Below are 25,330 nucleotides of genomic sequence, written 5' to 3'. Positions count from 1 at the left end.
GCCGCCTGCTGCGTCCGGGCTCGGTGGCGCACGGCATTAGCGTCTAGTCAGATCCATCGGCAGCGCGGGCGGTCTCCGAGGCTGCACCGCCCGCGGCGCACACTCACCGAGGCTGGACCTTGTGTTGGACCTTTCTATGATCGCGTGCTTGCTGGGGTTGTTTAACACGGAGCGTTTGGCCAGCGAGATGTCGGCGGTGACCCTTGTGATGGATATCCTGTTGGGGGAAAGTCACAGAAGACCCTGAGGTTATGAACAGAATAAAAAGGAACAGAAGTACATGCCTCAGACTCATCCAAGTATGAAATATATATGACCATATTTTCAAACCAGAAAAAGTTAGGGCACTTGACTGTTTTTGTTTTTGTTTTTTTAACCCTGCACTACCTAACTGAGCATTTATTGTTCCCTTACCGAGTGCCAGGCACGTGCTAAGCATGATCTCATCGCTGGGACTCATTCAGTCATCCCAGCAACTCTAACAGAGGTTTACCATCTTACCGCTTCTGCTGAAGAAAGTGAGCCACAGGTAGATTCTCTTCATTCAAGGTTACATATTAACTAAAAGTGAGGAAGCTAGGAGGTGAACCCAGGCTCCCCTGAGCCCATATTCTCAGCCCCTGTGTTAGAGACCCGCCCTTAAGTAAGCTGCTGTGATTGGCATGAAAATAAGGTCAAGACAAACGTGGTCCTTCCTCAGAGAGCTAGGAGTCCAGTGGCAGAGGTCAGCAATAAATAATAAAATAATAAAATAATTCAAGATTAAGATGACAGCTGTAAAGAGGACAGAGGGTGTTGTGACAGACTAATTGGTTGGGGGGGGGGGTGTCATTTTAGATAGGGTAGAAATGAGAACAACAGAATCTGGAAGCCAGAAAGTGCAAATGACTCAGACTGGAGACAGCTGAATATACCAACTGGCAGTAGGAAAAGGTGTGGGGAAAAAGAAGGGTCACAGTATCTTTGAAGAAGGTGAAGGGGGGACTAGAAATAGGAGGTTCGGTTAGAAGTGTTGCAGAGTTAGAGCCCTCCGCCTCCCCTCCGCCGCGGCGAGGTGACCGTCCTTTCCCTATGTGCCGGCTTAGCCTCTACGGCAGTAAGAGAGGGCCTCTGACCAGGGGACCCTAGACAGAGCAGAAAAAAGAGAGTAAAGAAAACAGACAATAGGAAACTAAAATAATAATTCTAAAATGAAGAGTCTGGTTTTTCCAAACAAAAGGGTCCATCACAAAGGTTGAACGACATATCCATGTAAATTTCATGACACGGGGGACAAAGCAAAATCTAAAAGCTTCCAGAGGAAAAAACAGGTCCCATGGAGTAAAACGCCTTAAAGATTCTGAGGGGAAATCACTCCAATCAGACTTCCACTACCATTTTAACTATGAACTACATGGGAGGATTGACTAAAGACATATTTATTTTTTTATTTTTTAGAGAGAGAGGAAGGAAGAGGGGGAGAGAGAGAGAAACATCGATCAGCTGCCTCCTGGGTGCACAGACTGAAGATAGAACCCACAACCCAGCACGTGTCCTGATGGGGGAATCCAGCTGGCAACGTTTTGGTACACAGGACGCCGCCCAACCAACTGAGCCACACTGGCCAGGGCTAAAGACATTTTTAGACATTCAGGCTCAAAGTTTTTATGTACTCTTTCTAGGGAAACTGTTAGAGGATGCTGACTAAAATGACAGGAAAAACCCTGAAAGAGACCAAGGGATCTAGGAAAAAGGAGCTCCAATCCTAAAGCAAAGATGACAGCAATTCCAAGAACAGCGACAAAGGATGTCCCAGAACGGCAACTAGACACCAGCACAGAGACAAACTGTCCAGATGTGAGCAGGCCAGAGCTCTCCCAGAGACAGATTCAAAAGGACAGAGGTGAGAGACTACCTGGTGCATGCGAATCTACTGTGGGGAGGTTTAGACAACTGGGGGAGAATTTGGGGCTGAATTAGTGCCAAATATATAGAAAATTAAGCAAGTGTAAAAAGTAAAATTATCCATCTCGTAGTACTGCAAAGGAAACACACATGAGAATAATTACAATGTATGACATGGCCCACTTAAGTGTTATTTACATGGCTATAATACACATTAAAAATGGAGCCAGCCAAAAATTCTGCTTCACTGGTGGGGGACTGGAGTGCAGGTGTGTGTGAGAGAGGAAGGATATGCACGAGCGCTACATATTCTTCATGGGACACAACACTGGAAACTCAAGTAGCAAACTGGGTGTGTTATTCAGAGGCAAGGAGTACAGACCAAAAGATACAGCTAATGCGGTTAAAATCGGTTGCCGTTTGGATAGCAGTGCATTCAGTACAGTGTGGAAAGGGATTCCTGGATTTTGCAAGAAAAATTATCTATATACCATAAAATCCATCCTTTATGAGTCGGGGCCAGTTCATGGAGTTTCATATCCACCATCACATTCATGATGCAGAATAATTCCATTAACCTCCAGACTGCCCTGCGCTAGCCGTCTGTGGTCAATCCTGCCTCTCCCCCGGCCCTGGCAGCCCCGAGCCCTGCGGATGCCGAGGGCAGGGTGTTCTAGGCAGAGGGAAGAGCGAGTACCTGAGGTGCTGGGCATTACACTAGTACAGCTGCGTGGGACCCAAGCACTGCTGATGACCAGAATCTGGGTCCTGTGCCTAACGAGGCCGCCCTGAAATGGAATCACAGCAGTGACGAGACAGACAGGAGCCTCTCAGGTCTAAACCCGTTCAGCAGAAGGACAGAGCTTTCTGTAACAATACATCTTCCTCTTTGTGCCCCATGCTTTTTCCTGTCCATACCTGGTACCGTCCAGCCGGGCTTCCACTGACCTGCTTCCGTGGTGAGCTTTGTACGCGGTGTGAGGCTGGCCACCACACTATTTCAACTCAAGTTATGCTTTGGAAAGTGTCATACTTGAGTTTCCACTAGGAAAAAAACCTTGAAAATCCTAAAGGCAAAATTCTGGGGACAATTCAGTGTAGGGGTGGTTCTCAACTCACCTGGTGCATCAAAATTGCCATATAAGCTTTTAAAGTAACATTAGGTCCCACCCTAGAGATTTGGTTCCACTTTGTCACCTGTGGAATATAAGCCCGTTTTTTATTTTGTTTTATTTTTAAAACACAGTAGGTGATTCTAACATGCAACCAAGGTAGACACCCGCTAGTTTAGGCGTTGTCTCACATCCAAGTAAATTCCCCACAAGATAAAGTGATGTAATGTTACCCAGGATTATTGATTTTCAATAAGATCCCTTCACACAAGAGGCAATGTGTACATATCCCTACAGCAATCCGGTATGAATTCTAGACACCTCAGTGCTAAGAGCTGACATTTTCAAAACACTGGGAGGACAACTAAATTCACCGCTAATGCTAGCTTTCCTCCTTGTGCCTGATTTCCTTGATAATTTACCTGTCATTGTCCTACCAGGTGAATTGGGAAATTGCTTTGTTTACATGACACAGGTCATGCAATTAAATGGGCTAGTCTATTGCACACAACAGAAAGGATGGCGATTTGTCATCTCTTCTTTGGCCTGACACACTTAAATGCTATTTCAACAGCTAGGACCCCAATTCTGATAACTCTCCAGGGCTGCAGCAGAGGAACGGAAAGGTTTAAGAACAGAAAAGAGTTCCTCTCTGGAATCTTTTCATGACCAACAGTTCATTTCATATTTTTCTCCTTCTTGGGCTTTAATTAAAAAAATTAGTTTATTTAATAGGTAGTTAATTAATAATTCACTTTTTCCTTTTAGAATTACATGTCTATTTGGAATCAGACACACCCGATGCTTTTGGTGACTTTCCACCCTCTACTGCTATCTTGGCTTGCCAAAAGCAGAAACACTTAACGAATCAGTTACTCTGAATATCTTGCTTGCCATGAGTAAAAAAGTTTAGATTTTTGTATGGTTTTTGAAATTCTGCCTTATGGACTCTATTACTTCGAGGATCTTTCATTGGCGATCACAGGCCTAGAAAGTTGAACTCCAGCTCTGAGTCAAGATGAGCCAAGGCAGGTCCATTAAATGGAAATTACTCTGGCCAGAAACAAAAGATTGGTACAACATGCAGATATTTTGTTTATGTATTTCTTCAATGAAATCAATCTGGATGGCTGATACTTTAGAACACGGGTCCAAGATACACCCTATGGCTGGAATCTATCTTCCAAATTCCAAACGTACTCAGGTTTAAACAGCAGTGGTAAATCAGGAGATTCCATCTCATTTCCCCCGCTGTGGCATTTAGGAAAGGGCAGTGAGTTACCTCAGTCACGGAAAGCATCGTGCCTCGTCTAGCAGAATTTTCTCGGTGTGCACACTCATGTGGACAATTCCAAATTGTGATAAATGACAGAGCCAAGAATAAAGAAGTGAAAGCTAAACGGGCCCGATTAGAGGCATGCCTTTTATACTTGGCCAGAGCCTGACAGCTGTGGACCAAGCCAAAGGCCCAGGGCCAAGCTGTGTTTCCTGGCACAAAATAAAATATATTGCATAAAGCAATGGGAAACAAAAACATGTAATTAGGAGCATTTGGTTAGGTAGACTTTGATCATATAGTCTTTTTATACCTTGAATTCTGTTTTCCTTTTCTGTCTCTCTCAGTCCTTTGCTTGATTACTAACCATACTGTCTTCCTATGAATGTTTCTCTCTCTGTCCTTGCCTCTCCTGCCAAAAGTAAATTAGAAATGGCTGTGCAAGCGGGTGTGGTCGAGGGAGAAAGTACTATATTAAGAAATCTAAAAGAGCAGTGAAACCTACAGATGCCATCTATTGTACTTGTATTGTGAGGACGGTAGAAGAAAAGGCAAGTGGAAAAGAGAGGCAGGACATTTATCTCGTTAACAATACGGACACATCCACCGGCCCTGTACTCTGAAGTTTCCCCCTAGACTCCTGTTAGGAGCGGGCTGACCCTCTCCTACGGCGCCCACTGCTTATCTGTTTCAAGGCTGCCTCTCAATAGACTCTAAGTGCCATGAAGCCAAGGTCCTGTCTGCTTTTCTCCTCATAATGCCTGGCACGGAGAATATGCTCAGTAAACATTTATAGGAGCAAGTTGAAGGGAGAGGGGAGGAGAGGAAATGGTTAAGATGATTAACATGACACGTCAGACATGCCCTGGCTTTGCTACCAGCCACCCTCTGCCTAGACTTGACTTGAGGACTGCCCGGGTAGCTTGCCTCGAGTAGGATGCTGTGTCACACCATCTTCACCCTCTGGGGACACGCCCTTTCTCTTCCTAATTCACTCGGTGGTGAAATCATAGGTTCCATTTAAAAGCCCCTCCCGGATGCCGACCTCCCTAAATCAGTGTCAGTCCTTCCTCGGTGTACCTTGGACACACATCCGCCGGGCTGCCCTTTCACTTCCTTTACATTTTACTGCTCGAGGTCTCAATTTATGGTTTACCCACGAGTTCCTTATAGGCAAAGACAGTGAGTGGCTTCAACACCTCTGCATTTCTCAGCCCCGGCCGGGTAGCTCAGTTGGTTAGAGCATCGTCCCAATATAGCAAGGCCGCGGGTTCGATCCCTGGTCAGGGCACATACAAGGATCAACCAATGATGAGAAGGTGTGTGCGCATACATACTGAGAAGAATATCCGAGGGAAAGGTATTCCTAGTACAGGGAACTTCAAGTGCAAAGGCCCTGAGACAGGCATGTATCTGGTTGTCTGGAACACTCATGGAATAACCTGGAAACCACTGCGGCAGGAGCAGGAAGAGCAAGGGGGAAAGTAGTAAGAAAGTCAAAGGTAAGAGGGGTGGGGGTGGGGATGGGCAGGCCACGGAGGGCCTTTTAGGCCACTGTAAGAACTCTGGTTTTCATGCTGAGCAAAAAGACAAGACACTGGATAGATCTGAACAAAGGAGTGATAAGATTGAGCTCACAGCTGAACATGGCAGTTGAGGTTGTTCAATTGGCGACAGACTTTAAGGGAGCAGTGACGGAAGCAAGGAGGCTGTTTACGGCAGTCATCCAGGGAGGGGGCGATCACGTCTCAGACCAAAAGCCGAGGATGTGAGAAATGTGCAGAGAGTCTTGATATGTTTTGAAGATATAGACAGATAATAGTACTTGGGTGTGAGATGGGAGAGGGAAAGCAGTGAAGGATGATTCAATGACCTGGGACTGAAGGATGTTTGGACTAAAAGATGAAGAAACTATCCACTGAGAAAAGGAAGACCATGAGAGGCAGGGTGGGAGGTGAAGTGTGAGAAGGGCCTCCGACATCTCAGTGGTGATGCTGAACAGGCAGCTGGATATATGGGTCTGAAATTAAGAGGAGAGGCCAAGGAGGGAATGCTATTTAAAAGTCTGACATCAAATAAAATCACCAAAGAGGTGTAGACAGAAGAGCGAGAAGACCAAGGGACTGAGCCCTGGGCTTTCCAAGGTGTCTAGTTGACTAGGAAGAGCCAGCAACGGAGACAAAGGAGCTAGTGAGACAAAGAAAACCAGGGAAGTGTGGTTCCAGAACCAAGCAAAGGATGTCAAAGAGGACGGTGTGTTAAGAGGAAGACTGCAGATTCACTCTGGAATTAGCAGGACGAGCGTCTCTGACACAACCAGTGATCTGACGTGACTAGTTTTGGTTGAGTGACGGACACATAACTGGAATAGGCTCCGGGTATGAGAAGTGAGCACGTACACACAACTTGTTCAAGGCGCTTTGCTATAAAAGGAGAAAAATGGGACAGCTAGAGGGGAAATGAGGTCAACTTTTTGGCTGAAGGAAGAAATAACTACGTTTTAGATTCTTATCGTGTTTCCACTAGAATGAGAAATAGCGATGAGAGAGGCCAGGGTTGCTATGGCTCGTTGGGGTGGGGGTGGGGAATGGGGTCTCGGACCCAAGCGGGTGGGTTGGCCATTGCTAACAGCAATGAGAGAAAAGCAGAGCACTCAGGCAAACATGCAAATGGGAATAGGTGGCAACTCCTGGAAGTTCCCCTGTTAGCCTCTATTTTCTCGATGAACTAGGAAGCAAATTCACGAGGGACGGTGAGATGAGCAGGCAATGTTAGAGGTCTGAGGAGAGAGGAGCTGGTGTGAAAGTCTTTGAGAAGAGTGAAAAAGTAAATGGAAGAGGGATGTTTAGTATGCTTTCTGGGCAGCAATGAGGGCCCGTTGACCATGAATTTGGGGTGGGGCCAGTCAGCAAGCATTTGGCCAAGTCTGGCCTATGGAAGCAGGTGCAGGAACAGTGAGATGGATTATGCAGGTTTGAGGATGTGCCGAGCAAATATGACAAATATTTATGGAATCAGATTGAATTGGATGGATCTTATTTCCTATCACCCCATAGACTTCAGAGGGTAGTTTTCTCTTGGGATCACATGCCTGTCCCACCCACGTTCTGTCATCTTCAAGACAAAATCCACAATACCCAGGACTTTGAAATACTCACCGCCCTTCAAATCTGTGTTTTAAAAAATCAAACAACGCTTTTTGCATCATATCTGTGACCTGTAATTGAGCAAGCAGTAAGTTAAAAGACAATAAAAATATTACTATTACAATAAAACATTTTGACTCTCTTAAGAACGCCTGAAAACCCGGGCTTTCCCTTTGGAAGAAGCAGCATGTGAGATCACGCACTCCTGTTCTGAGTTCCGATACAACGACAATGAAAGAGCCCAAGTTCCCTGAATTTATCCTGATGTTTTAATGGCAACACACGACAACTCAGGTGGTTTTGGTCACTCTCCATTTGACACTGTTTCCCTCGGGCTGAGTAAACTGTAGCTAGCGGAAACCTCCAAAGCAACAGCCAAGAAAAGAAACCAGAACAAAACAGGAAGCATTGTCCACCACAGCTAGAAGAACACCATGCTTTGCGGTAGGAGCTCTTTAAGTTCAAAATTCAAGAGGCAGGAGAGGGAGGTGGCGTCACAAAGCGGTTCAGTGCCCGGACGGCAGCCACCTACCTCGTACCCCTTCAGAGAGGGGCCCACCAAGACCACAGGGCGCATGGAAGGGACCACATCATAGGGAGGCGTGTGCTCTGTCTGCAGAGAGAGGAGAAGACGTCAGACGGTTAACAGGCAGGAGGAACTTAAAGTATTTTTTGTAAAAACTGTTCTTTCTGAACTCTTAATACGAGACGAGGCACTGGCTTTCCAGACATTTCATTTTTAAATTTTTTTATTAACTTGCCTCTTTTCTAAATAAACCCAATCAAAGACTGGTGGGTTTATTTGCCTAAAGTTTTCAAGTTATTGAATTATCTACTTTTTTTTTTTTTTCTCTCTCCTTAAGAAATGCTACTAACAGATGAGTTCCTAAAGCAGAAGGTGCTGCTTCTGAATGAAAACTAGTTGGTAGAACGGATAGAAACATGCCTCATGCAGAATAGGTGCTTTAGGCTTGACTGGAAGCTAAGATTGCTTTTCAGATGCACTGGAGTTGTCTGAAGAGCCACACTTTCAGACCTAACATGGTTAAGTACAGAGAAAAGAAAGGTTTCATTACCTTTGCGTCCTAGGTGTTTGTCTTACCTGGATAACACCTAATTTCAAAACACTAACTCTCATTACCAAATACTTGAAAAATCCTATGTCACCGTAAGAGTTTAACTTGGCAGGCATGCTTGTTTCAGCAAGCGGTAAGCAGGATTCCTATTCACAGCTTAGTGATTAATGTTTTTGGATTCCTGGTTTCTCTGTCTTGAAATTTAAAAAGCAAGGTTTATGTGTCTCGGAGGAAAGGTGGATAATGCGTGACAGTCAAGCCTCAAAAAGTTCATGATCGACCTGCATCTCTAAAATGCTCTCAGGAGCACTGAGTAGTGTTTCTGCTACATAGCTAATTCATGGCTTCCCCCAATAATTTTTCTTTCTTTTGGAAGAGAAGGGGGAGGAGCTTAATTTGGTTGCAATTTCTAAACTTCCAAAACTTTTCAGCTTAACTGCTTCAAATAAAATAATCAAAATAAAATTTTTCCAAAGCATTAGGTAGCCGCTAATTTGTCTGATATTAAAATTGGCTATTTTAATAGTAAAAAACATTACACTAATCCTGAAAATGACATTTTGTAATGCAGAAGAGAGATATATGGCTATAGGCCTGAGGTAAACAAATTATTGTTATATGAATCTTTCTGCATTAAGGAGCATCTGGAAAAAAATATTTTAAGAATTTAAGAATTTCTTTTAGTCACACAGACCAACAGAAAAATATTCTTTAAACTATTTTAAGAATTTGATAAAGAGATTTGCAAATGTGAATATAATTTGTGCATCAGCCTGTTGCTTCAGAACATCTCATTGTTGCTTAAAATTGCTTATTGCAAACTTTCTGAATTTAATTAAATTTAACTTGCTTAAGGGGGGGAGGATTAAAAACCATTTCAAATTCTCAAGCTTCTATTTAAGTTATCGCTAATGTCACAGATAAATATAATCAGAAAGGAGAAAATATTACTATGATTGTGCTGTCAAATTTTACTGCTTAAAATTTTACCTAGTATTCAAAATTAATTTAAAAAGCAGCAATAAAAGGTAGAATACTTTTAAACAGAAAAAAAAACAAGACAAACATAATACAGTGACAGCACAAATGCCACACAAGCACCACTCTAGAAGCCACCTAAAACACAGAGAGCACTCTCGTCACTGACTCTCAGGCTGGTTTCTGTGTTTGACCTCTGCACTGAAGCTGACCACATAATCAATAACGTAAGAATGACTACCAGTGCCGGAGGCATCAGAAGCATATTTATTAAATTCTTATAGTTATACCACCTGGGATCATTCTGAAAATGTTTAGAAGCCACGTCTTTATGAAGTATGAGAATGCCCTTTCCACCAGTGTAATTAGGAATATAAGTTGCATGCATTTCAGTAATGGCTACCAAGAAATTTTATTTCGAGCCTTTAAGCATAAAGGGGCCCGGTGTTTGACAGGTCTTCGTTTCCTTCGGTCAGTGACTGCCAGCTAGCAAAGGGTTACCCGATGCTGGTAATCAGTCAGCTTCGTAATCAATAAGGTAGCTACAGAAATTACCTTATTTGATGGAATATTGTTACTCGGTGCTCATCACTTTTATCTACCCTTTCCTGCTAACCTTAATGTTGTTTGAATTCCTCAGTGGGAAAATTGTGATACACGTTTTTAAAGTTTTGGGATTTTAAAACTTCAAAAAAATCTCATCGTGATTATGATGGTTTTAGTTCATGTTACTGCTCTTTAGAGCCCAGAGGAGCCTGGCAATATTGACTTTTTAGGCTTCTGTACCACTAGTCACCTTCGCTGTGACAAGAAGATCGGACCAGAGAGACAGGCTGGGGCTTCTGTGTTAACACAAAAAAATCCAGGTGTTTTAATTTTTGCCTGGAGCGCTAAGGTCTTCCATTATTAATGTAACCATAATTTATTTAAAAAACAACTTCACAGTTCAGTATCTGACACCTCATTGATGACCTTAGAGTCCTACCACAGAGCCAAATACTTGTGTGCAGAGGAGGAGAGTGTGGGACGTGGAGAGTTTAGGGCAGAGTAGGTTTTCCTCAACATCTATGTGTCATGAGATACCCGTGGCTGTGTAGGACCTGGTGACATTAGGAAGTATGACTATAAAGACAGCACAGTAGGCCGGAGAAAGTGGCATGTAAAAGAAGGGAAGGAATGGAAATTGGTGGGGAGACCTCCTTAAAAAATAATGCGTCAGAGCTACAAAATGCTGAAAGGAGCCAGACTTCGCCTGGAGTAAAGGGAGCTCAGGACTGTCCAGTTTTCAGTCAGGGGACGGGCGCATCCCTGTGCAGCATCCTGGCTGGCCAGTGGCAAAGGTCCACGCACGGCCACGGCCCCACTGTCCAGCTGTGAGGTGCTGAAACCTGGCTGACGGAGGAGGCGAGGACATTGGGAGAGCGTTTATACAGGACAATAGGAAAAACTCACAGTAAACCGCCAAAACAAGCCTGCAGTTTTCCACTGGTCTTGCTCATCTGCAGATTTTGCACCTAATGGATTAGAAGTTTAAATACTGACTAAATTAAGACTTGAATACTTTTTTTTTTTTTTTTTAAGAACAAGCTATGTATCTGAATATCAAAAATCAGAATCTAATAATGGTTTTAATATGCTTGATTATAAGTTAAATTTCCAGGGGGGAAAAAAAGAGACAAAGACAGACAGAATCAGCATGCACAATAGAGGTGCATTATGTGGCGTTGTCAGTGCTCGATATCCTTCGATGTTTAACAGGTTCCCTTGGTGGTAGATATTATTCCATCAAAAAGGATAAGTACTGTAATGGTGCTTTCACAGGTCACTCACTGGATTTAGTTGGTCTGCAATGCATGGACTCAATTAGCTGTTTGGTGGGTTCTTTTACTTAGGACAGAAATGCCTGTATTTCATAAAACTGTGGGATTGAATGCTAATGATGCCAGTGGCAGGATAAACACAGCTTATGTCAACGTAGACTTACCGATTTCTGCTTCTGCTTAGCTACAGCAGCATGGAAAAGAAACAAAGAATAACAGAGCATGCATGTTATTGGCTTATCAAAGGACGCAGACAGTCAACAGGACTAGAATGTGACGCAGTGCAGTCGAGCAGGCGGACAGATGGGAGCTCGGAAGTTCATGTTACCTTCTTAAAGAAGGGCATTCTTTTCTCTTTGGAGTGGGGTGACGTTACACTGTTTGCACTGGGCTTAGGGGAGCGGTGGTTTGCTGGAATATCATTTTCTTCTGCATCTAAGCCAGTAGCATCTATGTCTATAGCTATATACAGACAAACAATTCAAAAATCATCAGGTAGACAGGAGAGGAAAAAGAGGTTATAAAAAAATAAAATGAAGGCAAATAAAATTAACCATAGTAAAAGATCTATAATGAGTGCTCAGCACAGTAAACAAAGTAAAACTTAAAGGTAAAGCACGTTAAGAATACACTGTAATTAAATCTAACAGAACTGAAAGTGGCCCTCATGGCATCTGTTTGCTTGATCAACTTTACGCCAGATTTCAAAAAATATTTTTGAAACAACATTTTAAATTTGTAGTTTCAAATATAATACCGATACTTTCCATATCCATGTATGTACATAACGGTACAGAACAATTCACTTCATTTCTTACAATATCTTAAACCGCCTTTTAGGTAATAAGCAACTTCACTGGGAACCGTTATCACAGGGCACCTCGGATTTCTGATCTTGCTTGGTTTTGTGTGAAAACGGAGCGATGCGGGAAGGTTCACTCAAACTGAAACAGGCATTTAACGGAAAGTGAGAATAGAAAATCCTAAATTCAGACCAACAAACAAGTCATACACAAGGGAAACGGCTCAGGAACGGTTCCAGGAGGGCAGGATCAAAATCATTTCAAGATGGCACGTGCACCGATTGAGGGCAGGCCTGATGGAAGGCTGCTTGGGAAACGGGTCCAGCGGTTTCCAAATCACATGAGTCTAATAAAGGGACATAAGGGGACTTCCAACGACTTCTATATAGCCCCTGGATTTAATACAAGGGGCAGCGTGGAAGGGCACACGGACTCCAGAGAATATGCCACTGGTCTCCTTATCTCGAGAAGGAGAGGTTTAGGTTTGTGGTTTGACATGCCTTCACTTTTAAAAATCTTTCACCCTGAAAATATATCACTTAAAAATTAAGTGCCAAATAAACAAAACTTCATCTCATTTTGAAGTTTACAGAACGCTGCCAGGTGCAATGACTAGAGAATTTTATGGACTGTAGAGTCCGAGCTGGGAAGGATTTTAAAGATTATCTTCAACCCTCTTATTTTTAAGCTTTAAAAGATAAACTCTTCAAGTGTTTAAGGGACTTGTTCTTGGCAAAAACTCAGCAGAGCCAGGACTCAACTTAGTTCTCCTGCCTGTGGGAGTCCCTTCCCACCCTGCAGGCTGCGCCCCTGCAGGTGAGGCCCCTTCTCACAGCCGGTGGGCTCTTCCTGTTCCCTCTGCTCCCCAGGGGGCCGGGACCCCAGAGTCAGGATGCAGAAGATGTCACAGGGCTGAGCTCTCGAGAAGCTGCTTCTGTGGTTTAAATGAAGTCCCACAGAAGAAAAAAAAATCTACTCAGCCAGGAAAGCATCACATTACATGGTACCTCTACCAGAGACCACAGTACGTTCCGATTTAAGGAACAGATTACACCCTCGAAATATCGGACAGCTCGGTGCTGCAGAGCCGCTGCCTCCCCGTGATGCACAAGCTGACTCAGTGCTCCCGGCAGCTGACGCCAACCTCTCAAATGACAGGAGACCATCCGACAGGCGGCACGTTATTTTTCAGTTTTGAAATTACTATGGATATTAGGTGACTCAGCCTTTTGAAAAGGAGGCTCTCTCGTTTAATTGTTCCTTTTCATTTGATTAGGTCAAAAGCCTGTGATGACTTGTGAAACCTGGCATTGTCTGTGCAGTGCTGCAAACATCAGCTACTGCTGGCATCAGGCGAGCTGTGACTCTCTCTCCAGTGAAGGCAAGAACGGACTGAATCCATTCCAGGAATTCAGTGAGACTTAGTAAATATGTCTTTCTCTTTGTCACGGATGCATATGGATGAATGAAGAGGTTGGGCCCAGAGTGTGCAATGGAAACATTATCAAACGGGCCCGGGGGTGGGGTCCATGCTGACTTCTATAGCACCCTCTAATGGTTCTCCTTGAAGCCTTCCTAGTAGGCATGTCACCGGTGTCCCAGATATGACAGAGAGGATCTGGGACACTTTTTCACTATTCCTATACTATGTCTTAACCAACATCTAGTTTAAGTTTCCCTTCTGATGGTAAATTTCCCTTCTGATAAGTTTCCCTTCTGATGGTAAATTTCTGTTTAATTTTACCTTTCTCACCTTCTATTGGGCTTATAAAGTTCACTTTAAAGGGACAGTGCCCCCTGAGAGCCTTCCTGAAATTGAGATCTGTTTGCATGTCAGAGTCGACAGAGCCCTAGGAGAGCCAAGTCCATCAACTGGACTTATGATCGGTCCATTGATTATGACCTGTTGTGATCAGCAGTTGGATTTTTTTTTTTTTTTTCACTTTTTAAAGGAAGAGTGGAAATGCCCAAAAAGTTTTGCTGTGACACTGCCAAGCTACTGGCTACCCACACACACAGCCTGTGTCAGGTTTGAAATTTACCTGTATTTACTCACAAGGACTCAAAACCCCCAGTCATTTACTAATTCTGACTTTTGGTTCTTAAATCTAAAGGCATCCAGGTTCATTCTGAAAAAAAATATTCTAAAGCATTTGGCCACTTTCAAAACACCTTAAAGAGACTTACTAACAGTTAAGAAGCATGTTCAATTCTTTCCATAGTTCTACAGACTTTATTCACTAGATGGTTCTCCTTACGCTGAGAAACGTTACCCCTTTTACTTTCATACTTACATTTGCAAACCTTGGCGAACATTGGCGTTTACTAGGGAAAAACCGCTTCCACAAATCTGAAATTAGTTTCTTTTATTCCTCCTCACTAGCATGTTTTTATTTTTATTGATAGAGAGCTTTGGGAACATTTTTTGAGATTTAGTTTTAGTTTAACCTAAGGCACTTGGGTCAAGCTGAGCGGCGCACTGGGGTAACACCGTGGGTGCACACTGTACAACTGGCTACTAGGCCATTTCCCAGGTGTGAAGTGGCAATATTTCCTTTTCCAAATCCTTCAGAACTGCCTAATAAATATGTTTCGTTTAGGCAGATGCTTATTGTCTTTGGTCTAACCATGGTGAGGAGAACTGTAGGCAGGGCCTCTGGGAAACAAAGGTGACCATTACAATTGTAGGCCAATCCGCATTTGATGGCTTCGAAGCCATCCCTTGAGGTGGGTGGGGGACCCTCTCCGTAGAACTTTCAGGGGTTTTCTTTTAGAGAAGTTGGGCTATAACAAAAATTATACCAGGATTCTGACATGCCTGCAATAAATTTTGTAGTTGGCTAATGCCTCCGATCCACTCAGACAGAAGTATTTTCTACTCTAGGTACTCAGAATAAGTCATTCCGAAGTCCTGCATCTGCAGTCCTGGTTGGAGGGAACAGAAGAGCCTCCCTGGTCTACAGACGTTGGGCTGACACTGTGGGAGGAGCTGCTGCTTTATCACAATGGGACGAGCACTTTCCCATCTCAGGAGCCTCGTCTCCAGCCTCTGGGGTCTCCTGACAGCCTTTCACATACACAGGAAGTGAGTAAGGTTTACACTGTAACCCCTCCAACCTCACGTTTGAGAAAAAGCTCAGATAAGCCTCCTTTCCTGTGTCTTCAGGAAATATCTACTCCCCACTGGTCAAGGAAAGACATAAGCCCCATGTACTACCTAAAAAGTTTCAATTTTCCTTTCAAACATACTATTTTACTTAATTTTGAGCAACTCAGAATTGCTCTAAATTATAAGTACGTGGTTTTTGAAATCAATATGAATCCTACAATGACTTATTTCTTACTGTGTTCAGATCTTGCTCATGTAAAAAGTCTTACAGTTTTTACTAAGAAGCCCTTGGCTGGTCTCTAAAAGCCACCAGCATCTGGACTGGGTTTGGTGATGAGTCATAGAGGAGTCCTGTTCTTAAGACACAATAGTCATAGTGCAACTAGCTCCTGAACTTCATCAATGTGCAGTTCTCTGTATTTGACCTCTTCCTAGAAATCAGATAAGGAGTCATTTTGCTCAAATGTTCTGTGTGTGAACCCTTATAATATTACTGTGACTTTCAATTGCATCTCTTAGCAAACTAAGACTCTGATGATGGGCTTTCATGCAGTTTGACCAATTAGTCTCCTGTTTCTATAGAATCCCAAGTTCTACACAGAATGGTAGAGCTGCCACATTTAGCAAATAAAAATTCAGTTAAGTTTGAATTTCAGATAACCAATAATTTTTTTAGTATATCTCAAGCAATATTTACTTACACTAAAAAAATTATTCTGTTTACGTGAAATTCAACTTTCACTGAGTGTCCTTTATTTTATCTAGCAACCCTAAGCAGGAATCCACTTCTTTATAAATAAAACCCAAAAAACAGTAGTCACTCCTTCCATAAGTATTTTTATCTGTGTGTTTTTTTTGATGCTTCTATATATCTGCCACACGTTCCACAGGGCCTTCTGAATATAGCTCATGTCAGGCTTGTAACTCCCGCATTTTATTTCCCTTTCTTCACCTTTCCAAAGTTCTAACGCTTCTTCTCTTTTTACTTAACACTGAGGCCTACATTTCATTGCACTGTGGCTGTTAATGGGCGTGGCAGGATGCTGGGCACCAGGGCGGAGACTAGGAATACAAAGTGACACACGTTCATCACTTCGAGCACTTGAGCAACTGACAGTGAACCCATCGACATATTTCCCTTTTTCCCCCAAAGCCAGAAAAAAATTCCCCAGATTCTTGCTAACAGTATATGGGCATTGTCTCTGATCCCTTTTAACATGTCCAGGGTTCGCACAGAGATTCAGTGTATGTACAATCATACAACCAGGTAAGGCCGAGGAGAGCATGAAATCAGTGTGCAATTGTCCAGCGCTTATCCCCTACTTACCAGATGATGGAGGTGTAGATTTTCTGGAACTAGGTACTATGTCACCCAAACTGGATGATGAATTTCCTCCTGATTTACTGGAGTAAAGCAAAAATTTATATTAAATCTGACACTTATTTCAGACATTAAAACATTTATATTGCTCAGTAAACATGATTGCTCATTGTGTGTTTATGGGACTTTAAATCTGTCTTCCCTACAAGGAGGCAGGTAGTAATTTCCCAGCGGAGCTTCCAGGAGTGCCGCAAACAGCCATGTAATGGTCTCTGTTCCAGATTCAAGGTTTCATTGTAAAAGGCCCCGGGAGAATGGAAGACAACTCAGGCAGTTTCTGCAGCCCTCAAATTCTCTGCCAGGATCACGGGTAGAAAACAGCAGAGATTTCCTTTGCTGCTTTTATCTTAGAGACTCTCCCAAGCAACGTAAACTTATTGTTTCCTTTTTATTTGGTTCCTGCTCCTTTGTCTTAGCTTGATTACTTTTGATACACTAAGATGGAAAGGACTCAAGTTTTCATGAGCGACCTGGAAAAGAAAAACACAGCAGTTCCACAACTTGCTAACCTTTAAAGGCGCACGAAGGAACAGGGCGAACAGAGTGTTACACGTGTGACTGAGCCCTCAGGTCAGATCGCATCCAGGACATTTCTCAAGCGCGGCTAACGTGGAGGATTCAGCTTGGTTAGTTTAGGGATGACCTGAAGGGCACAGACTTCAGAACTACCCAACTCTGAAGCTGTACGTAAGACGTGATTCTGTGTCTTAGAAGGTTTGCAGTTAACCTTAGGACAGCAGCATTTATGTGTCATACCAGGGTCCCAGCTACATAACACATTGCAAAACGGCCCTCACGAATAGAGATGGGAAGGAATATCTTAAAAGAGTGGCAGGGAATTTCAGGAGGACAGTCTTATTGCCTACAGTTTATTATCACAGCCAAGCTAGGGTCTCATTGAAATAATTTGCTACAGTGTCTGTGTAACAAAGGGCAGTATTTACTTATGTAAACAATAATACAAAGATGCAAGTTCCACTAAAATACCAGCAGCAGGCTGAGTTTTATTGCTACTCTACTGAGATTTTTAACAAAACTTTAAGCAACTAACATAAGGCCTCTTAAAAAGATACTGCAGTACATTTAGCAAGGATACCAGACAGCATGTAAAATGAATAAGAAGTGGTATTTATAGACACACTCTCTGGTAGTTATACAATATCCATTACCTGGACCAAAACATTTTTTTCCAAAATTTCCTTTTCCTTTTTCTAAAGTACCAAGTCTAACTTCAGTTCAGGCATGGATTTGTTTTAAATTCTCTTTCAATTTTAATAAAAGTCAAAATACTGTTTGAATTGTGTAAAACTGCGAAAGACATTGCAAATAGTCAAAATGTTCAAAATGCAAATTTGTCCCTAACTTTTAATTCTACAAAAATGCCACTTTCTTGAGCAGTGCCGCAATTCTGCTGCCTTTGATGTCAGTCGGATTTTATAATTTATATATTAGAGTTTTAAAATACTGCTGAATTCTGGTTATGTCTTCAAACCAAAACTATTTAAAATGTTAGAAGACAAATGTAAAAACCTCTGAAAGTAAGTAAAAATATTTTCACATATTTAGGAAAAAGCTTAGGGAAAGAGGACAAAATGAAATCAAGAAAATTAAAGCAAAAAGCATTTTTATGGCGATATGAAAGGTAACCCAGTTCCCTAGACTAAGTTATGTGATGTTACCCTCCCCAAATGCAGAGACTATATAGGACTTTAAAGAAAAAAATGCGATAGCAAACAATATATGTATTAGAGTGAACACTGAGAGCTGGCAACAGTAACAGGGTGTGTGCTGTGCTTGCTGAGTCAGGTCCTGGCCACCTGACTCAGTGCAGCACCGTGGTCATCTGAGGTCAGGCCACGGCCAACTGATCGGTTTCCATCCTGATTCCACCCCTTTCCAGTTCTGTGGCCTTGGTCAAGTTCCCTAACTTCTCTAGGCCTGTTTCCTCATCTGTGAAGTGGAGGCTCTAACACACATACTGTTCTCATAACTTCTTTTAATGCTGAACTGATCCCTAACACTAGACCAGGGATGCCCCGGTGGGAAGCACAGGAAACTGCGCTTCCTTCACCAGTTTTGCAAAAACTTCTCCCTTCCTACTGCTTTACAAGTAGCTTTTTCCCCCCTCAGTTTGTATATGAAGAAGCAAAGAAAGATACATAAGTGTATCTCTGCAAAGTCCCATTCCAGATTTCCCACAAAGTATTCTACAAAACACTATTCCTAAGACGGGGGGCCGAGAAAAGTTTTCATAAGATAATTCAAATATATGCATGAAAAATATCCCCATCCCACTGTCCAGACTAACAGGGCACATTAACATTTTAAAGGCACTGAAAAATCCTAAAATAACTTCGTAGTATCCTAAACCATTTGACCATGGAACCCTTTTCTCAAGTGATTTAACAGGAAAACTCTGGAAAATGCTGAATTATTCTTAACAAACTAAAACCCAAACAAAACATCCTCCAGCTGAGATAACTTAAAATCTCAACAAACTACATATAGTACTACCAAACTGATATCAGCCATGCCTGTGTCCCGGGAGAATGAACGTTTGACACATTATAAGATTTTATGAACTAGTATTAAGATACCATTGTCAATACGGAGAATAGAAAAATACACACTAAAGCCAGTAGAACACTAGAAATAGAATGGATAGTGTCAGATCTCCTCTGCCCCATAGGTAAGGTCCATGTGCTTTGTTTATCTCTATGCCTCTTACTTTTTTATGACTAAATGCATCTCACAAACTGAGGGATTCATAAAACTCAAATTCAGGGTAGAGGACTCAAAAAAGGGAGGAATCCATCTGAACTGAAAGAGCCTGACACTTATGAAATACTAGTTAAGGAAGATGGATGTTTCACAGCAAAAAGCATCTTCTATTTTACTTGTTTGTGGTCACTTGGGAAAAAAATTCTTGCTCACACTAAAACATTATCATTGACAAAGAATTTGCACCGGTCTATAAATAAAAAAAATATAAGCCAGAGAAAACAGGAGCCTCGCTAGTCACACTGAAGAAAGGACTTGCCCACGTCACACTTTTTCACACGAGGAGAAGAGTGTCCTGTTCCTGGACCTGGCTGCATGGGGTTCAATTTCAAAGTCACTCTGTTCCAGTAACCCTTCTAGTGATTCTTTTAGTGAGGAGCCAACGACCACCAGAATGCCCCAGCCTATTACATAACTCATTTAATCACTACCTGCAAGGGCAATTTTAACTGGTTTCATACAGAGTTTCCCTTTAAGTGCTTAGCAGTAGGGAGAACTGAATTGATTTTCTCAAGTGAAAATGAAATCTAACAGGCCACAGGGCGGCTCCCTGCCAATGATGTCTGGGCCTCTAAAACGTCTCCCTGCCATCAGGCAGCCGCAGATACGATCAGTCACCACGTTTGCTCAGCGTCAGAATATTTTCAGTGAAAGATCAGGACTTGAGAATTTCCTCTGCACTGAGGCCTGAATTTAATATTCTATGACCGTAGCTCTTTTCATTAGTGATAATAAATAACTTGATTCTCTCCCAAATCAGATGAAAATGAGACGCTGGGATGAACTTTTTAAAACACAGGACTTGGGGTACTATCAATAAACCCTATCACTGGTCCCCTCGATAACATGTCACAAAGACTGTGGAATTCACAAAGGAAGCGCGTGAATGACGGTGTAATCTGTACACAAACACTTGATGTTCTTCTCCTACCTGGAGTAGAATTTCCCTTGCTTGGCTCTCTGTTCATGCTGCAGGCGCATATTCTCTAGTTTCACCGGGCTTGGAATGAATCCGATTTCACAGCCTTCTTTAACCAGCCGCCCTATCCACCAGTCATTGTTAAATTTCTAAACACAACATCAGATTTGTTGAGATCAGTGCACGGAAGCTGTAATATGGCAGTTACAATGACCGGTGCCTGACTATCACAATTCAAAACACCCTTAGGTTCGTGGGTGGAGCGTGTCAAAGTGAAGTATTTTCAGTTAACACAAAGAATTTGGCTAAGACTTAAGACTAGTCTGGATTCCCTCACAGCGGCGGCTGTCACTGTGAGTGGGTTAAATCTCCTTGGTCAAAGATTAACTGCACTTTCTGCCCTGGCGGGTGTTGCTCAGTGGTTAGAGCGTCGGCCAGCCCACCAAAGGGCCTCAGGTTTGATTCCCAGTCAAGGGCACAGACCTGGGTTGCAGGTTCGATCCCCGGCCCTGGTTGGGGTGCGTGGGGGAGGCAACCAGTCCATGTGTCTCGCTCACATAGATGTCTCTCTCTCTCTCTTCCCCTCCTTTCCTCCCTTCTACTCGCTCTAAAAATCCATGGAAAACATATCCTTGGGAGAGGGTTAACAACCACAAAAAAAGATTAACTGCCCTTCCTAACCAGAGACCATTAAGAACTAGAGAGCGTTACAGTCTTCCTCTTACAGAATGAGATGAATCAGAATTACTAAGACTGAGAGATACTGAAATCTACCTGAAATATTCTGCAGCAGAGTAAAATTTACCTTTGCGCAACATGTTCATAATTACTGCAGTATGGTGTTCACAGATGATTTCTCTACATCTACTGATGTTGAAAATGTCCCTCCTGGGGATGGAATATTTTACCCTAAACCTTTATGGTTTTGGTGTGATTTCCCTCAACTGAATAGTATTTTTCGGGTCTGTTCCTACACATTTCAAAGAAGAATATCCATTCTGGCTTCTTTTCCTTTTGTTGTGCAAAGAGATTCCTCTTCAAGCATCAGCCATCAGGAAAAGACCCCGGATTAATCTTATTTCCTGCTACAAAGGCAGATTCGAGGCTCGCCATCACTTCTGAAAACCTATCCTTCCCTCCTGGCCAGTGCTTCACATCTCCCCTTAAATGTTAATGAAATGGGAGGCTCTAAAGTCTCTAGCTCTTTAAATTGGCATTCTTCACCTCCTTTGTTTATAACCTTTAGTGCAAAGAACAGTTAAATTCACATCTGCATCTAGGACATACCCTCCCCCAGGCTCCAGTGGTAAATTCTGCAGGTTGCAGGAAACCTCACGCTCACACCCTGAGAACATCATGTCGGGGGTGGTTTCTGGCCTCGTAACAGTGTTCTGCACAGCAGCCATCTGATCAATGTTGACTCAAAATAAACCTTAATTAAGGGCGAATTGTCTAATTGACAGATGTGAGTCCTTGTTAACTGGAAGGTGGTGACTTCTGGCCTGGGGGAAAAGGGATTTTCTTGCTATCTGCTCCTTGGCTTCACCTCCTAACCTCTGGCCACTCTACCTTCAACTGCAGAGATCAATCAGCGAAGGACAGGGCACCAGTGGTCTGAGTTTAGACACTGTCAGCTGAGAGGAGAGGACATGAATTCTAGATATTATTATTATTAAACACTCTCCAGATGGTTAAACTTGAGATATGAGAAGAAAACAACACAGAGTCAAGGCTACAAACTAAAATAAAAAGTCCAGGTTATGCATGAAAAGGGATCATCTCCTCCAGTAGTTCCCAAATTTCTGGGTCACAGAGCCCAGGGGACCCTTGAAGTTATTGTAAGAGGCCTGCAACTGCTTTCTTCTTTATAAAGGTTATATTCACATTAGAAACAGCTGAGAGGCACCGATTTCATGTGTATGTTACACAGTTGCCACTCTATGCAATGCTATTTCACAGCAATAATAAAAAAACGACGTTTCAGGGTAAACAAGCATGCAGACAGAAATTCAAATTATTTTCCTTACTTCCTTAACATGCAGAAAATCTTTTGCTTCAAATGAGATGGCCATGCCGGGCACCGGAACGTCATCTTCATGGGCTGCACTATAGCTGACATTTGTCCGAACTGCAAATGCAACAGGCTTTGTCTAAAGAGGGAACAAAAGCGGGGGGTGGGGTCGGGGGGTGGGTAAGAAACAAGTGTTCCCTCCTTTCCCGCCCCCAAATACAAACATACACTGAATAACTGCTGTAACAACTGTTGTTTTTTCCACTTTAGTTTTCTATCACTAAACAGCTTATTAGTATTCAATACACATGACATCTCCACGTTCTCAGCTACATACCACGCATTTCCAAACTAGAAAAGGCCATTGTTCTCTTTAAAAGCACTACAAGAACTACAAGAAACAGAGGCAAGGATGAACTACTGAAATAGGTGTTTATCACTTGACAGTGTGTAGCAACTGGAAATCAGATATCACTCAGAGATAAAATGCCCAGTTCTGTGGTTTCAGTGAAAAAGACTTAGTAACTGCCACCCCCACCCCAACATCTTCTTTAATGAATAACAACAACATAATTCCAACGACAGGTACAATAAAGTTTGGGATGAGAAAAGAGCCACAGACTCTATTTGCTGATTTACGGATAAGTGTTTGAGATAGAGATCTAGGCAATACCAGTTTATCCACGAGGTGAAAAAAAATAGGAAAACTCAGAAAGAGTGAAAAGTGGTACTGTTCTAACTGGCAATGTGTTTCAAAATTTCACATTTTGACAAATGGATTTCTCCTGAGCAGCTTCTCCTTACTCAACAAACTCTTTACCTGGACTCGTACAGGGGGTCAAAAGAGAACTGGAATAGAGAACCCCAAATTTCTACCATTTCCAAATTTTCCACAATGAATCCATTCTACCTGATGCTGTCTGGGTCAAGGACTGAGCTAAGAGCCATGAAGTTACTCAGGGCCATCCACAGATGCAGGTGGAAGCGAGGCCCAAGTTCAGGAAATGGGCACAGGAGACATGAAATGATATAAGAGGTGCTGCTCCTCGAATGGAAATATGGGCTTTAGGAACAAGGTTGCTAGTAATTCCTACCACTGAAACACAATCCTTGATAAGATTTTATTCCCACAACTAAAATCATAATATATTTAACTTTTATCCAATTTTAAAAGTATTACAGCATTTTTTATGTGATATACTTTTTTACTCTATCATTTAAAAAAGTTACTTCAGTCGGTCCCCCTTTTTTGACATTCAGGTTTATGGGTTTTTCCCCCCCACTACGGTAAGTATTCTGCTTTGAAAAAAATCATTGCACAAAGATCCTTTCTATTTAGAATTCTTTCCTTGGGAAAGAGTCTCAGAGGTAGCATGAGTAAGCCTTGATTTATCAAGACCTTTTAAAATTCTTTTCCAAACTAAGTCCAAATGGGCTGCACTATTTTGAACTTCAACCAGCAGGATCTGATGGTGCCCTTTTCAATAACACGGAGTCTTAATCTGACTCAGTTTTACTGCTAGAAATAGGATTTTCATGAGTAGATCCATCCATTATTCAGAAGAGCTCTGATCATAAAAATACAGATGCAAGATCTTTTTTATGCGAACACGATCTTTCATTTCTCTCAGGGTCTTTTATTCCTTGTGGGATACAGAGTTTAAGTATGTCATCTTTTTTTCATCACTAGGAGACATAAATATTAAATGTACAGCTCTACAGAGAAGCCCATGGAAAAATCTCATGTCTTTTGTAAAATGATCAATGTTTCAAACATTGGAATAGTAGGAAGAGGGGACACTAAAAAAAAAAAGAAAGAAAGAAAAATAAAAATAAAAGGGGGGGTAGTGAAAGTTAGGAGCTACAGGCAGTAATTTTATTTTCTCAGATTAAGACATCAGTTCAGAATGTGCCTCCTTCCTTGGTTCAACTCCTATAGCCAACGATGCTACCGTTAGATGTGGCGCTTTATACAGGAATCATCTTTACAGAACTCACAGGCAGGAAAGGGGGGCAGCAGAACCCCATCTCTCAGTACCTTTACTTCAGAAACGATATTTCTAAAATTAGAATGGACAACAGTCAAAGTGGAGGAGAGAAAAGATGTAGCCAGGATAATAGGGCTTATCAGCTTGAGAGAAAGACGCCAGGGTGCTAATCAACGGGGCCAAATGACAATGCCATTTTTGATTCCCTGAACTCACTTTGGCTGAATCTACCTCAGGCAGAGTGTGTATAACATGGAAGACATTTTCCACATCAATCCCATTCACGTGGGTTCAAGACCGGGGGTTCTGCATGGAACTGGGCTTAAGTGCTATTCTGCCACTTACTAGGCGAGTGACCTGGGCAAATTCCTTACTCTCACTAAGCATGTTGTCTCATAGCTAAAATGAGAGTAGTCACACCAACCTGGCAGGATTGTTATGAGATTACAGAAAATGCAGGTCACAAGGCAAGGTTAGTGTCTGGTATAGAGAGCGAGCTCAATAAATGGGCATTTGCTATATACCCAAAATAAATGCTATACAGAAATACGTTTCCCCACACTCCCTCATCTATTAAGGCCCAGAACAAATATTTCCTCTCTGATCTTCCCCCTGAAACCCTCCTCAGACGAGCTGGTTACCACAGTTTAATATCTGCTATATGATGCATGCTAAATATAATGAGAATATATTCAAGATGTTTCTCTCCATTGTGGATTTTTCCCATTCTCTAGGGCTGAAAATATGGTACGTTTTACCCATAATCATTTCACTTACAGTGTCCTATCTCTAGTTCTGATTTTTTTTTGGTCACCCTCAGACACGGCGTGTTTGTTGTTTTTAACCAACTTGAAGTCCCAAGGGAACATCCCTTAAGGAATCTGAATTTTTACCCCACGTAACCATTTTTTATCAAATATATCCTGTTGCACGCTGACACCTGCATTTTGGGCTTTCTTGCAGTGTGGTCAACAGCCTCCTGGGACTTGCCTCGTTCAGGCCTCTCCCGGTTCCCACTGACCCTTGCTCTCGGTTGGATGCCCGCC

At 42.4% G+C, this 25,330-nt stretch overlaps 1 protein-coding gene across 4 annotated transcripts in view; it reads right to left on the bottom strand.

Annotated features, from left to right (window-relative positions):
* Nucleotides 1–25,330, bottom strand: part of CACNB2 (calcium voltage-gated channel auxiliary subunit beta 2) — a 318,482-nt gene that overhangs the window by 18,336 nt on the left and 274,816 nt on the right. For 2 of the 4 annotated variants that reach the window (XM_016213276.2, XM_016213277.2), the window contains exons 4-10: nucleotides 22,313–22,435; nucleotides 20,298–20,434; nucleotides 16,532–16,608; nucleotides 11,621–11,754; nucleotides 7,951–8,031; nucleotides 7,431–7,489; nucleotides 108–217 (exon numbers count right to left, since the gene is read on the bottom strand). In XM_016213276.2, the coding sequence (XP_016068762.2) occupies nucleotides 108–217; nucleotides 7,431–7,489; nucleotides 7,951–8,031; nucleotides 11,621–11,754; nucleotides 16,532–16,608; nucleotides 20,298–20,434; nucleotides 22,313–22,435 (721 nt within the window). Of the gene's footprint in view, nucleotides 1–107; nucleotides 218–7,430; nucleotides 7,490–7,950; nucleotides 8,032–10,924; nucleotides 10,987–11,620; nucleotides 11,755–16,531; nucleotides 16,609–20,297; nucleotides 20,435–22,312; nucleotides 22,436–25,330 lie in introns of all 4 variants that reach the window. The other 2 variants (XM_016213278.2, XM_016213279.2) reach the window with 1 other exon arrangement.

Source organism: Miniopterus natalensis, chromosome 1 (genome assembly GCF_054644295.1).
Source record: "Miniopterus natalensis isolate mMinNat1 chromosome 1, mMinNat1.hap1, whole genome shotgun sequence".
NCBI classification, from domain to species: domain Eukaryota; kingdom Metazoa; phylum Chordata; class Mammalia; order Chiroptera; family Miniopteridae; genus Miniopterus; species Miniopterus natalensis.
The sequence above is the reverse complement of the archived record's forward strand: the minus strand, read 5'-3'. Positions and strand labels throughout refer to the sequence as shown.